Source organism: Phalacrocorax aristotelis, chromosome 3 (assembly GCF_949628215.1).
Source record: "Phalacrocorax aristotelis chromosome 3, bGulAri2.1, whole genome shotgun sequence".
Lineage (NCBI taxonomy): Eukaryota > Metazoa > Chordata > Aves > Suliformes > Phalacrocoracidae > Phalacrocorax > Phalacrocorax aristotelis.
This window is the reverse complement of record NC_134278.1, coordinates 92,725,830-92,740,976: the sequence shown is the minus strand read 5'-3', so window position 1 is coordinate 92,740,976 and position 15,147 is coordinate 92,725,830. Positions and strand designations below refer to the sequence as shown.

The window sequence follows — 15,147 nt, the reverse complement described above, 5'->3', positions numbered from 1 at the left end:
CTGTGAGGTCCTGCTTGGAGATGACCCCTTTGACTTTAACCCAGTGGCATTCGATAGAGCAGTTGCAATCACCATAGTTGACTTCAATACATTCAAGGTGTTCCTTGATGTAGAGTGCGACTCCTCCACCTCTTCTACCTTGCCTGTCCTTATGAAAGAGCTTGTAACTGTCCATTGCGATCCCCCAGTCGTTTGAGGAGTCCCACCATGTTTCAGTTACTCCTATGATGTATTGTTCTTTTGTTGATACTGGATGGTAATAGAACATGACAAAAATCATGCTTATGTTCTGCTTTTAAAATCTAGCTGGAAAGATTGAATTTAGATGTAGTTTAGGAAGAGGTAGAATTTAAATTTTTTAAAATTCTATTACAATTTTCCAAATAACATGTTGAATAATTGATTTCAGGACAGTATAGCCCTTTTTAGTTGGTTGAATATGCACACTGTTTGGATTGATTGATTATGTAAGTAGGAAAAATATGGATTCCTTACTTGGATTCTTCAGAACCACCCCTCTGCTGGTCAATAAAAGAAAGTATATCTTGCTTTCATTGTTGTAGGTAAGCACCTGAGCCTTAGCAGTTATAACATGCTCCCTTTGGCTAATAGAATAGCAACATGTCTACGTTAGCTGAGCTACCTGGCAGAAATGCACCACCATGTCTGCTATATTGAAGTAATCTGTTCTGGAGATAAGAGCATGTGTAACTGGCTAGCTTGTAATATCAAATCCAGAGGGCCATGAGGAAGGTACTTCTGGAGGTACATTCTCCTTTCAAGGTGCCAGAGTAAGTCAGGTTCACGACTTTGCAGAATCACAGAATAGTTGAGGTTGGAAGCCTCTGGAGATCATCTAGTTCACCTTCCCTGCTCAAAGCAGGGTCAACTAGAATAGATTACCCAGGACCATGTTCAGCGGAGAGGAAAAAAAAAAAAGTTTTCTTATATTCAGATGGGATTTTTTGTTTTTAAATTTACGCCTATTGCCTCTTGTCCTCTCACTGGGCACCAATGAGAGGAGCCTGGCTCAGTCTTCTTTATACCCTCCCTTCAGATATTTATATACATAGGTAAGATCCCTCCTGAGCATGCTTTTCTCCACGCTAAATGGTCCCAGCTCTCTCAGACGCTCCTTTTATGAGAAATGCTCCAATCCCTCAATCATCTTTGTAACCCTTCACTGGACTTTCTCATAGAAACATACAATATCTGAAGTTGGAAGGGACTCATAAGGATCATCAAGTCCAATTCCCTGCTCTTTGCAGGACTACCTAAAACTAAACCACATGACTAAAAGCATCATCCAGACACTCCTTGAACACTGACAAGCTTGATGCCCTGACCATTTCTGTGGGGAGCCTGTTCAAGTGACCAACCACCCTCTGAGTGAAGAACCTTTTCCTAATGTCCAATTCTACAGTATGTCCACGCCTCTTGTACTGGGGAGCCCAGAACTGGACACGGTGCTCCAGGTGTGTCTCACCAGTGCTCAGTACAGAGGGCAACAGTCCACCTAACGCAGCCCAGGATGCTGTTGGCCTTTTTTGCTGCAAGGGCACATTTCTGGCTCATGGTCATCTTGGTGGCCGCCAGGATCCCCCAGGTCCTTTTCTGCCAAGCTGCTATCCAGCCGTTCAGCCCCCAGGATGTATTGGTGTATGTGGCTCCTCCCTGGGTGCACGACTTTGCACTTGACTTTGTTGAACTTCATAATGTTCCTGTCAGCCCATTTCTCCAGCCTGTCAAGGTCCCTCTGGATGGCAGCACGACCCTCTGGCGTATCAGCCAGTCCTCCCTGTTTTGTATTGTCCGCAAAGTTGCTGAGGGTACACTCTGCCCCACGTTCCAGATCATTAAGCAAGATATTGAACAGGATCATTGGGCTGATTTCAGATTTGGTTTTCATAGCATGTAGTATTTAATGATGTATATATTTATCACTTTTGATTGTGTCCAGGAAAATTATTGCATGTTTTTCTGCTAGAACAATATTTCTACTTTTGGAGGGTGCATTCTCACTGCATCAGCAATATTAGAAGCCTTCTACCCTTCTTTTCCTTGTGACGCTTTCTATTGCAATATTTCTTCCCCTTCTGCAACTTGCTTTATGCTTCAAGACAGAAGGTTCAAGTCTGATTCGCTTTGGAAAGTAAGCTGTATGAGTAAATAGTACAGTTTTTTCTTCTGGTATGTATGTTTTCAGGAAATGCTGTTTTAAAGAAGAAAATGTGCTGTATATAAACACCTGTCTGTCTTCATTCTCAGGGTTTTCTTCTGTGCCAGTGAAAGGGAGTTGCTGTTCGTATTCTAGCCTGGCATGGGCTTTCCAGACACGGTGTTCCATCTCTGCCCCCTGGAATGTGACAGTTGAGCAACGGAGACAAAGCAGTTTCTTCAATACGTGTAAGTCTCGAGTTGGATTAAAATTATTATCTGTAGTGAACAGAAGTAGGAAAGAAAATTTTGCTCTGGAGAGATACAGTCATGAAAATCTATGTGTTATAACCGTTTGTATCTATGCGAGTTACATATCTCCTGAAATTATAGTTGCAACTACAGCAATTGACGGAAGTGCATGAACAATGTCAGTTTATCATCTTTTAATAGCAAGCAAGGGCTTCATTTATGTTACAGTGAATCCATCTAATATATTTCATTGGATGGAAGGAGGAAACACCTTCCCCTCTGTTTCCTAGTCCTTTATTGAAAGCATAAATTGTGTGTTTATGTTCAAAATAATTTTTGAGCCACAGGCTCACCTGTTCAAGGTGTGCTGTCTCAAAATGAAATAACTAAAATGCAATACTGTGTTAAACAAAGGCTGTCGATAATGTCCTGCTAATTGTCTGGCCAGCTGCAGTATTTTCCTCCAGTCCTGAAAGGAATTACACACATGCTTAACATAATTGGGAAATGATGGCTGTTTAAATTCACTCTTGGGACTGTGAGCTGAGGTGGCTGAGGAGCCATTCCACTTGTTTTGCAGTTCCTTATCCTATCCCATAGTGGAAGAGAAGGAATAGTAAGAACATAGTCTAGGGAGGACGTAATGGCAGCAGTTTGAGAGTCACAGTTTTTGACTGTTTATAAGAGCTCTGCAAAATTAGGCTTTCAGAAATGGTGGTGCCATCCTATTTTTCTCAACAGTGGAGAGGCAGAATACTGTATTTGCTTTCTTTACATTTGCTGAAGAAGTGGGGTTTAAGCAGTCATGCTGGCTGTCAGTTTGTCTTACCCAGTTAACTTTGACCATTGACTGATTTCAAACAACTGAGGGTAGAGAGGTCTCAGAAGACCTGCAGAAGGTTGCAGTGTGAACAAGAGGCTCTGCCTGGTAAAGGTTTTCTAAGGATGCCAGCTGCAGGAAAAATTCATTCACAACTTTTTCTTAGGCACCCAAGCAGTCACAAGGTAAGAATGTGTAAGGAGCTAATCACTGTTGTTATTTTGTTTATCTTAAATTTAAAATATAGTGCTGCAAGTGATTGCAATGTGATTAAATTTTGTAGGTTAGACGTTTCCTTAATTATGTTTACATTCATATTCATAAAGTCTAGATGAGGTCTGTTTTACCAGGAATTTTGCCAGCTGTCTTGTTAAATGACTTAATTAAAGATGTTTGTAAGATGAGTGAATTAAAAATGTTTGTTGTGATCGCATCATTGTTTGACTTAATAAAATTTTAAACAGGTTGTATTTAGGCAAACTACCTAAAACTACTGGCTTAATTAATAAGATGTAACAGCTTGGAAGTATTTAAGTATACCTCCTTTATGTATTCAGCAGAGACAGTAGTCATCAGATTTGGAAGACTGAAGGTTTCATATTTCAAAGTACAGTTATTCTAAGAAGAGTTTCTTTTACAGAAGTCAAACCCAAAATCTTTAAAATTCAAATGAAGTAGATACTAACAGTATAAATCACTCATATCCTCTAGCAGTGCAGTTGCTTCAGAAGTGGTAACATTAAAAATGCAGATATGACCATTTTATGTGAAACAATTATCAGGTAAAATGTCAGCCAAATGACAGTCCTTTGTGACTGAGAAAGGTGACTATACTTTTCTATCTCTTTAGTGAAGGTTTACTTCTCTTCCATCATACTTTTAAACAAACATATTAACATGCTCTTGGTAGTAGGGTCATCTGTACCTTCAACTTAACTATTAAACAAGTTTAACTCATTTAAATAGAAGGAACTGCAGTTATCCTAGGCAGTCTGTGATCCTTACCCAGATAGCTGTCTCCTGCAACTCTAAGAGAAACAAACACAGGGTTTTATTCTTGTCCAATGACATGTTTCAGTGAGTTTGTCATGAAGTAATATAAAATGATCTTGTTATTCCAGGCTTAGCTTCTGTTCCTTCCTCCCTCCTTTCCCCTTTCCACCCTCCTCACTATGGAAAGCAGTTCAGTTTCCATTTACTTAACAATTTCACATGCTTATTTAGATGTGTGGAAAGGCCTGAGGTTTTTCAGATCATGTTTAAAAAATAAATAATTTCCTCTGCAAAGTCTTACCTCCTTTTTCAGTGCGTCTCAGTAGACCTGGTACTTGCAGATAATGTGTGGCTTGTGCCTGTTTCAGTCCAACTTTTATCTGAGACAATAGGGCAGGTCTGTTTCCCGTACTTCTCAGTACATTTATGTGCTCTTACGTGCAGGCACACACACTGGGGAAACGCCACCAGTCCAGACTTTCTGAACAGATGCTTGAGCTTCAGTTGTTCAGAAACACTGATAGGAAGTGCTGTATGTTTAATGGAACAAGTATGTATCTATCTGGCCTGTAGGTGAGGAAAATGTGGGATATAGACCATCTAAATTTGATAGCCACAGAATTGGGTTGAAGTATATGGGCTGTCATTCCTGAAGGCAACAAGAGGCACACAGATGTGCCATGAATACTGAAATGATTTGGCTGTCTCCCAGCCATAGGAGTTATCTTTGACCCCAATTGTCCAAACCAGCAAGCACAATTTTCTCAACATTCGTTGTGTATCCAAGTGTATGTGAGAATAAAGAACTTTTATTTGACACTGAGACTATATAAAAATTAAGCTTTCCTACTCACAGTATTGAAAATCCATTAGTAGTCCTTGGGAAGAAATGAAGAGAACCTAATTTCTGTGTTGCTAGGTGATGTTTCTTCTTAGGTTAGAATACAGAATAAGGAATATGATGGTTTTTCAGAGGTTATAGAACTAGAATGTTACAATCAAGGGAGAATCATTTAGACCGACAATATAAAAATCATACTCAGAGTAATACGTTTTGTCTGTAGAGGCTTTGATTTGCTTATGGAAGCAATTGTACTCAGTATAAATCTGTGTTTGTGTTCTGTGTTGGAAACAGCGGTTCCTGAAAGCCTGCTCCTTAATTATATCTTATATTAAATTTTTTTAGTCCTATGTGAGTTTTCTTTGGATTAAATTATTCAATTCTTCTGCCATTCCTAATTTAAGAGTCAGAGTGAAAATATGATTTTTTTTTTTTTTCATTTTTAAAGAATTGAGCACTCCAGGTAAATAATTACTGAGCTACCACTTTTCATTGTCAGTAGTAACATATGAAGAGTTTTGATGTTTCAGTATTAAGGATGTAAAGACCTCCAAATATACAACAGCTTGCTTTTTTTTCTTTTTTTCCTTTTACAAAGGCATTGAAGAATAGTTGGCTAATTGGCTTTAGTCAGAAAAAGGGGAGTGAATATTAAATGCCTTACTTGTAGTTAATTGTACTAAATGCCTTAATTGTACTTAATGGGAGGGGGGGCTATTTTATTGGGTTTTAATTTGTTACTGTTCAGTGTAACTTTTGTGAAGGCACTTGGCCTCTGGTTTTTATTTTGTTTTGAGGAAATGAACCAGGACAATGGTGTTTAGCTTTCAAACCTCACTGAAATCTCTGTTTTCCATATCCATCTGGTGACGCTGAGGCCAGCTTTGTAATAATTATTGTTTATTAAAAAAAAGCTGTGAATTAAAGCTTTAATAGTCAAAGCAACCTTCAAAAGATAGTAGCATTTACAACAGCATTATCATCTAACTTAAGGTCCTGGGTTTTTAATAAGAGGTTATGAAGAAAAAATAAAATTTCTCAGATGTTTGTCAGGATAATTTACAGCAGTTTTGGTTCTTTGTTTAAACTAACAAATTTTTAGTCTGTTAATGACGGGGTTTGTAGCTGGATTTATTCAGGATTTGAATTGTGATTAACCTGAAAATCCTATGTCTGCAATTTCCTGCTGGCATTGTGCTAAATTGCCAGTTTTAAAAAATGTGAAATCCTAATGCCAAGTGTACTTCGAAAGCATGCTCAAGGTTTGCCGTTAGTTTGAGTTCTTCACTGTGTCTGTGTAGCAGTATGAATGCATCTTTCAGGATAATATATTCCAGCTCCAGAAGTTTTGTTGTACTATCATAATGCAATAGATCTGTTTCTGGTTTTGGGGAAGCTGCCCAAAACTTTTGCATGCTATCCTATGGCAGTAATATATTATAGAGACATCTTTTTGCTGCCAAAAAGTTTTCAGACATGCCTAAACTAATTCTGTTCAGCAATCCACATAACAAGAACTTTTGCATTTTTTTATGATATTATTAAACTTCTATGAATAAGCAGGTAGCGCCTAAAGCTTCAGCCTTGTATTAGCAAAACCAAACAGAAGCCAGAAGGTTTGGTAGTAGATGAGGGTTTTTTTCTGGTTTCAGTATTCTGAAAATCCAGCTAGCAGTGAGAAGTAGAAATGAGCTTAAATTTTCAGTGGAAACATTTCATGTATGGGCAGTTCTAATTTTTAGTTAGTGAAGTTCATCTAAAACTATCTTGTATCTGTCCCATGGTACTTCTCTTACATGGCCTCAGGTTCCTCTTTATGGCCTTGCAATAGACCTTGTCTTTCTCAGACATTTTCAGTGTCCAGATTCTTGCAGTTCCACAGTTAGATACATCCTGCATCCAAATTAATTGACTCATTAATGCGCTGTCTAGACTGAATGCTTTATATTCTTTACTACTTCCTAGGTTTGAATAAAGGCGCTGTAGAGCTAACATATCCTCAGAAGATATCTTAAGAGGGTTGAGGCAGAGTTGTGAAAAGGAACACATATTTTAGTAAAGCAGCCCCTTTTTTAAGTTGTCACTTCGGGGGAGAAGGGGAGTTTTTAATCTTCTCATTCTCTTTCAGCAGAACTCAATACCAGATATGCATTATACACTTCCATTTAGAATGTAAGGGGTCTCTTTTGCAGTTGAAGAAGCTATTTTGAGTGTGGTCATTTAGGAAACTTGAGAGTAATCCAGCACTATATCTCATTTCTTATGGGTCCATGCTTTTCTGCTTGCAGACTGGGATTAGACAGGGAGTCAAGAAATGGTTATGTCACATAATGGCAGACAGTCGCAGTTTGGATATAAAGGAAGTAGCAAGGGCAGTTCTAATTTGGGATGAATGCACTGATTTTGACGAAACTGCTTCAGAATCTTGCCTATTATAAGTAATCCATCCAATATTAGTATGCCATTGTTCCACTTTTCTCTCATAAAAAAAAATCTATTTGTATTATCATCTGCACAGTATTCCCTTTTGAATTGTGGAGGAGAGGATTCAACCTATTAAAATAATTAAATAGTTTCCGTAAGTATCTTTAACCAGGCTGAGTGAGTCTTGAATTCAAGATTCCATTTGTAAAACTAACAGAAAATGCTCTATCAGAAGCATAACTTGTCGGGAATAACTGGTGATATGGACTGAGTTGACAGTCTCTGAACAGTATATGAGTTCAGTTAAAGTTTATGAAGGGATATAAAATCAGACTCCATCTTTGTTTTGGATGGTTCATTTCCATTTTGGAATTAAGTATTTAATGTAATTGTGAGATTGCCTCCAGCCACTAGTAAGTATCGCACTTGAAATTAAATGTTCACATGTGCAATTGAAAGTGACATCTAAATAATTTGCTTCATGTTTGATTCATGTTCAGCCACTGCAGTGAGTTGTAGGTTTTACTCTTAAGACACTGCTCTGTGTACATTTTTGCCTAGCACCTTTATCTTAAATGCTGTGTAGTTAAGGTTATTGTTATTAGACACTTTTTATAAGACTGTTGAGAGGGAAAGTAAGACATGGTAAGGCCCAGATTTAAAAATACAGTTGAGCACTCCTTTTCCTGACCTAAGCAATTTAAATTGCAGTTCGTTGTCAAATCCTCGAGGGTTAGCATAGTTCATGTAGGCTGCTCTGTGCCAGCCTCTGTCCTAGGAATCTTTTAAATACTAGTGAGGAGGGGGCTGGAAACAGAAAGCTCTTTCTTGGGAGTGTTTTTTTGGAATGGAATTAGTGAAAAAACAGACAGACATATATTCTTGCAGAAGTTGGGTTGGGTTGGAAGGGACCTTTAAAGGTCATCTAGTCCAACCCCCCTGCAGGGAGCAGGGACATCTTCAACTAGATCAGTTTGCTCAGAGCCCAGCCCAGCCTGACCATGAATGTTTCCAGGGATGGGGCATCTACCACCTCTCTGGGCAACCTCTTCCAGTGTTTCACTACCCTCATAGTAAAAAAAAATTTCCTTATATCTACCCTCCATTAGTTTAAAACCATTGCCTCTTGTCTTTCTGCTACAGGCCCTGCTGAAAAGTTTGTCTACATCTTTCTTATAAGCCCCCTGTAAGTATTGAAAGGTTGCTGTAAGGTCTCCCAGGAGCCTTTTCTTCTCCAAGCTAAACCACCCCAAGTCTCTCAGCCTTTCTTCATAGGAGGGGTGTTCCACCCCTCTGGCCGTTTTCATGGCCCTCCTCTGGACCAGCTCCAACAGGTCCATGTCTTTCCTGTGCTGAGGGTTCCAGAGCTGGACAAAGCACTCCAGGTAGGGTCTCGCAAAGCAGAGGGGCAGAATCACTTCCTTTTGATATTGATAAAGATTCACTTATCTCACTTTACCCTAACAATACTGTGGCATATACCTCTGTCGTAGAACAAAAGCCCCAAAGTGAATGAAAGTCTGCTTTGTTAATGGCTGTGAAGGACTATGTAGTGTTGCCAAATTTAAGTGAAACTAGGGGAAAGGTAATTCTGGCAGAGGGAGATCACAACCACCAACTTAAAGACCACCCACTCAGGAAACCTGCCAACCCAAAAGGTTAAGGAAGTAAAAGTCTCAAAATCATAGTGGGCATGCATAGTCATTTACATGGTAGGTGAAGAATTTTAACGAGTCATTTAACAGAATAATAATGAATATGTATTGGATTATTAATATCTTGTGTATAAATAACTGTTAGTTTCTGCCAGTGGTGTGCTGGTTTGTACCTTGCACCCATATCTGTGCATTTACATAATAAAGGAAAATACCTTGGCTCCATGTGTAAGTTGGGCAATGCACACCAGGTAACAGAGCCAAGTTTTTGGGGCAACACCTTTGTCTGCTGCCACGCTTCTTTTGATGCAGCCCAGGTTATGGTTGGCTGTCTAGGCTGTGAGCACACATTGCTAGCTCATGTCTAGCTTTTCATCCACCAGTACCCCCAAGTCCTTCTCCGCAGGGCTGCTCTAAATCCCTTCATGCCCCAGCCTGTATTGGTACTGGGGATTGCCCTGACCCAGGTGCAGGACCTTGCACTTAAGTCCTGCAAATCAAGTAGCTTTTGGGTCTGCAGATTCCAGATGGGTGTCTTGACTATTGAATTAAGTTAAAGGACCCTTTCCTTTGGATGAAAGGATCACCATCACTTCCTTTGCCTTCTCTCTCCTGTCCTGAGCCAGCTACATCTACCTCACTCCCCTTGCAAACTCTTCCTGGGCTTTCTTCAGGGAGCTGCTGGATCAAGCACCCATTACGCTGGCAACTATCACTACTATCAGTTTTTCTTGCCGTGTTGTCCTTGAGCAGCCACATGAGGTAGGCTATAATTGACCTGAAGTTCAGATTTCTCTTATACAAACTTTTAAACGTGAAAATTATTTCATCAGATAGTGTATGTGAGATATTACATTTATCCGGCTGTGCTGGCTGTGGATAGCTAAATACAAACACTATTTTTAAGCCATTCTACAGTCATTATTTTTTGTGTATTTTTAAAACAGCTGGAAATTCATATTAGTGGAATACCTCGAGTCCTTCAAGGAAGTTTCCTTTAAACCAAAATAGATTTAGCATTAATTTGAATTAAGAATTCTAAGTGTTAGTTGTATAAAATACAAAAATCTTCTCATCTGTTTTTAACTTTGGGTAACTTAATGACCTGATTGTTTGTTGTTGACTGATAGAGAAAAAAGCTTTAAGCTCAGTTCTTTAATAGATACTATTTCAGAATGTGCTTGCAAAGGAGCAAAAAAAGAAGCTGCTTCTATTGTTCTTCCAGTCTTATTGATGGCTATGAGTTCATTAAAAACCTGGAGTCTCTTTAACTTACACTGGTTCTTGGTTTTTTTGTTTCTACTTCATTGTGATTTTTGTCTTTGTAGGCCTAGTTTATGTGGAAAATAGGCTCTTTACATATTACTATTAGTTTTCAGCTTAGGTGATTTCTGTACTGTAGTTGTGTTCTGTAAGCTGCAACCTGTATATGCATCTTATATGCCTTATTAGGGAATAGATGCCTTAATAGGGAACCTAGAATTTGATGTTGAAAAGCTCTTCTAGCATATGTTGCCACTGGAAGTTTTGCTGTGGCAGTCATACCAGTGGTTGCCTGAGTATTGAAGTTTTTATTATAGACACAGGATTAGGTTACTGTTCTCACCTTGGCTCTGAAGTTTTGAGAGTGAAGGCACTGTTTTTTATTCTTTGCTTCCCTAACATGGAACGTAAGGAATTTTTTCTGCTTACATGAGTTGGCTCAGAAAAATCTTGTTCTCCTCCCAGTTCTGTTACAGGAATTCTAGGCTAGGTTTTTTGTGCAGGTGGTCTCTTGGCAACCTGATTATAATTGTAAATCAGTTTGCTTCTTCAGGTGCATAAATGAGATTTATTTAGCTAATTGATATTTTAGGAGCACTTCATGATAGAAGAACTGAGCCAGCTTGAGGTAGCCATGCTTGAGCTAGAGGTTGGAGTTGGTGAAATCCTGTGCTGCCTTCAAACCTAAACAATTTTGTGTTTCTAAAGAAGACCGAGACACACTTCTCTGAGGTGTACAGGCAAGCAGCAAAGGGCAGTGAACACAAGTTTGGTCAAGGAAAATTCTGGTTATGCAGTAGGAAAAAGTTTTTTATCGTGAGGGTGCTTTAACACTGGATCAAGGTGGGGGCTCCAAATAGGTTGTAGAAATTCTTTTACTAGAGATATTAAAAATATGACTGAGCAACTCTCTGGCCATCTTCACATAATCTTGAAATTGAATTTAGCTTTGAGGTTGTCTCTGCTTTGAGTGTGGGATTAGATCAAGGGCCTCTTAAAGTCCATTGTAATGTAAATTTTTCTGTGAATCTGTGATTGCAGTGTATTTTACTCTTTGTACAGTGTTGAAGATGGGGAGTTGAATTTCACTAAAATGTACAAGGTGACACAAGTAGAAGCAACAATATGTTTTCATAACTTCAAATTTAGTGACTTAGTAACTTAGATCCAGTGGGGAGGGTGGATTGTGTGTGTTAGGAAAAAAAAATAAAGCATGAATCCCTTGTTCTTTAAAACTAATGGAAATAAACCATACACATGCTTAAGACTACAAATTATTGTGAATTTTTCAGGCTGTTTTTGTAACTAGTTAAAGCTTAAGATCAGAGTCTCAGAAATTAATGAGAGATGCCACTATTCTCAAGATTACTGTACCTAGCAGGAGAAAAAGGGCTTCAGAAGTCCAGATGGAGAACTTCCCACCATGACGGTGCACTGTGCACAGCTAGAGAAATTGTTGTTATTTACGTGCTGCAGCACTGGGGCCTATGCTGTTCCTTAAGTTGATTCAACAAATTCACCGTTCAAGATATTTAAGGATCACTCACCATAGTGAAGATGTACTGAATGTCCAGTGCTGCTTTAACTGTTCAAATACTGTGAACAACTGCATGTTGAATGTACAGTTGCAGAATTTTTATAAGAGATGCACAGTTGAAACGCTGCACACAACCTGTCAGAAGAAAAGCATTGCTTTTAGGGTGAGGAGTTCTGATGGCCACCTGGAAACAAGAGTGTGCAGAGTGTTTGTGTTCTCTAATTTCTCTAAATAACTTTTTTCCTGAATTGGCATGTTTGTCTTGCTCTTCGGTAATTGATTCTGGGCATCTGGTGATTGTGTAGTAGCCATGAAATTATAAAAAACCCCCCTCGTTTAGCATGGAAATTGTGAATGGAACCCAAAGTACCAAACAATCAATACATAGAGGCATCTTATTGGGACATTTTGTAGATTGATGTAATTTGAACACTGGTTCCTAAAAAATTCTTAGTTGTAAATTTTAATTTTTTCCCATAACGGAAAGGCACGTAACTTACAAGGACAGTGTTAGAGTGATTAATTTTCTGAGATCATCAGCAACATGCAGGTTAAACAAAGTACAGGACTTTCAATTTTACAATGATTCAGCACCCTGGCATGTGGCTGAGGCTTCATTTAATGGTGTAATTCACCATAACTAGCAGGTTTATGCATCAATCAGTTCTACCAGAAGGTAGCTGTTACTAGATATGTAGCTTTACCAGAAGTTTGAGAGTTTTGATAAGATTTCTGAACAGCATTTTAGTTATTGCGGTCTTCCATTTCACAAATGGAGGAAGTATCTGACCATAGTTCTCTTTGGCTTTGGAGCCTTGTTTTGGTTAAATTGGTAGAATAATGACAAAATTTGTTGTGATCCGTTATCAAAAATAACAAAGTATAGGTTAAAAGCCAATGCTTTTTAAAACCCAAGGTTTTTTAAAAAATTAACTACTCATGGGCCTTTCAGGCTTCTGAAGAAAGCTGTCGTTTTACAAGGAAAGCCTAATGTTTAGTACTCCTGTAGTTAGGTCTGACAGAGAGGGTTGCAGTTGTCTTTTTGGAGAGATCATAAAACCCAGTTTAACTGGAATAATCCAGCTCTGCTTGTACCTCAGCAGTCTCAACACTTAATAATTTAATTTCATCATGTCAGTTCAGTGCCATGTTAAAAAGTCTTATTTGATGGGGTATTGATTTATTGGCAGTGGAGTTGTCACTGAGAACTTGTGTAATTTAAAAGTGAGTGGATTACTGTGTTTATCTTAATACCAGTATTAGATACTGGCTATATAGTCAGAAGTGGAGAAGGCCCTGGGGGTGCTGATTGACAGATGGCTGAACATGAGCCAGCAGTGTGCTCAAGTGCCCAAGAAGGCCAATGGCATCCTGGCTTGTATCAGGAATAGTGTGGCCAGCAGGAGCAGGGAGGTGATTGTGCCCCTGTACTCGGCACTGGTGAGGCCACACCTTGAATACTGTGTTCAGTTTTGGGCCCCTCAGTACAAGAAGGACATTGAGGTGCTGGAGCCTGTCCAAAGAAGGGCAACAAAGTTGGTGAAGGGTCTGGAGAGCAGGTCTTATGAGGAGCTGGGGTTGTTCAGTCTGGAGAAGAGGAGGCCTTGTCGTTCTCTACAACTACCTGAAAGGAGGTTGTAGCGAGGTGGGTGTTGGTCTCTTCTCCCAAGTTACTAGTGATAGAACAAGAGGAAATGGCTTTAAGTTGCATCAAGGGAGGTTTAGATTGGATATTAGGAAAAATATATTTACTGGAAGAGTGGTTAGACATTGGAACAGGCTGCCCAGAGAGGTAGTGGAGTTGCCATCCCTGGAGGTGTTCAAAAAAATGTGTAGATGTGGCACTTCAGGGCATGGTTTAGGCGGCCTGGGGGTGTTGGGTTGATGGTTGGACTTTATGATCCTAGAGGTCTTTTCCAACCTTAATAATCCTATGATTCTATGAAGTGTTATAAAGATTAACTTCATTATCTTTCTGGACTCTCAGCATATCCTGCTTTAGAAGGATGACTTAATACTAATTGTTCATGAACACTGACAGAATGACCTCTCTCTCTCAGCTTTGCCTGTTCAGAACAAACACTGAAATGCAACTGTCAGTAGTGAAGAATTTGTTTATAAGCTATCTAGGACATGAACAGACTTTTCACTGTCTAATACAAGGTTGCATAGTTCTTATCGGAGATGCGTGTCCTTAAAATGTTAGCCATAACAGTAGACTTTTGAAAGTACAACTATGTCAGAGAAGAGTGAGTATGGATTTGTTTTTAACATCTTCTATGATGTTAAAATCTTGATGTCAATCATGTCTTGTTCTACAACTGGAACTCCTACAAGGCGAAATTGTACAAATAAGTGCCATATTGTTTTCCCTACTCTCATCCTATTTTGGCTATACCTAGAGACCAGCTCTGAGGACAGGCCCATCATTTGGTTTTCGTACCTTTTTAATGCTTGGCCTATTCTTTATCAGTCCTTAGTGCTTCCAGTTCTGGTGAGGTGGTAGAAATATGTGTTTTTTCTAAGAACTTATGGAGCCTATACTGTTTTTTCAGAAGTGTCTTTCAAAACCAGCAGATACTGAATAGGAAAACTGTACGTTACAGTAGTGTCTTAGAGGCGTAATTTTAAAATTGTAGAACATGAGAAAAACCTTGCATGATCAGACCAAATGTCCACCTAACTGAGCATCCTGTCTCCAACACCAGCTGATGCTATGGGAAGAAAGTAAGAATTGGATGAGCATGTAGGGATGCTTCCTTAGAAAAACCTCACAACCTTCAGTGATTTGTGACGTGGAATTTTTTGAACGTATAGCTCTAGGTGGCTTTTTCTTCTATGAATTTGTTTGGCTACTATTGAGGCCCCATGTAAATGATCTGACAAGAGTGTGTTCTCTTTTCTGTAGATGGGTAAGCATGTGTTCCTCAGAGAAGGTAAGATAAGGTCAAGGAAATGCCCTCTGCACTTAAGCATAGTGAGGTTTGTGAGGCTTGGTTCCTAGAGGAGTTGATTTTTAAGCCTTTGACCTGCCTCCAGGAAAAAATGTCTCCTTGTGGTTATTAAGCAGTTGAGTTTAGACTGTGTAATTTATCAAGCAATTTCTAATAGAATACGTAAGCAGCACATTCCCTTTGCAGATGCTCTTTCACGTTTCATGGGTTTTTTTGGAGATGGTGGCAAAACTGTTGGTGTCTGGAGAAGG

The 15,147-nt window shown here is 39.1% G+C and overlaps 1 protein-coding gene across 1 annotated transcript in view; it reads left to right on the top strand.

Annotated features, from left to right (window-relative positions):
• The first annotated feature begins 2,192 nt into the window (after window positions 1-2,192).
• The window catches only part of LOC142055068 (small ribosomal subunit protein uS5m-like), a 43,414-nt gene continuing 30,459 nt past the window's right edge, over window positions 2,193-15,147 (top strand). Inside the window, exon 1 of the mRNA XM_075088508.1 lies at window positions 2,193-2,406. Within this exon, the coding sequence (XP_074944609.1) occupies window positions 2,193-2,406 (214 nt within the window). The remainder of the gene's footprint in view (window positions 2,407-15,147) is intronic.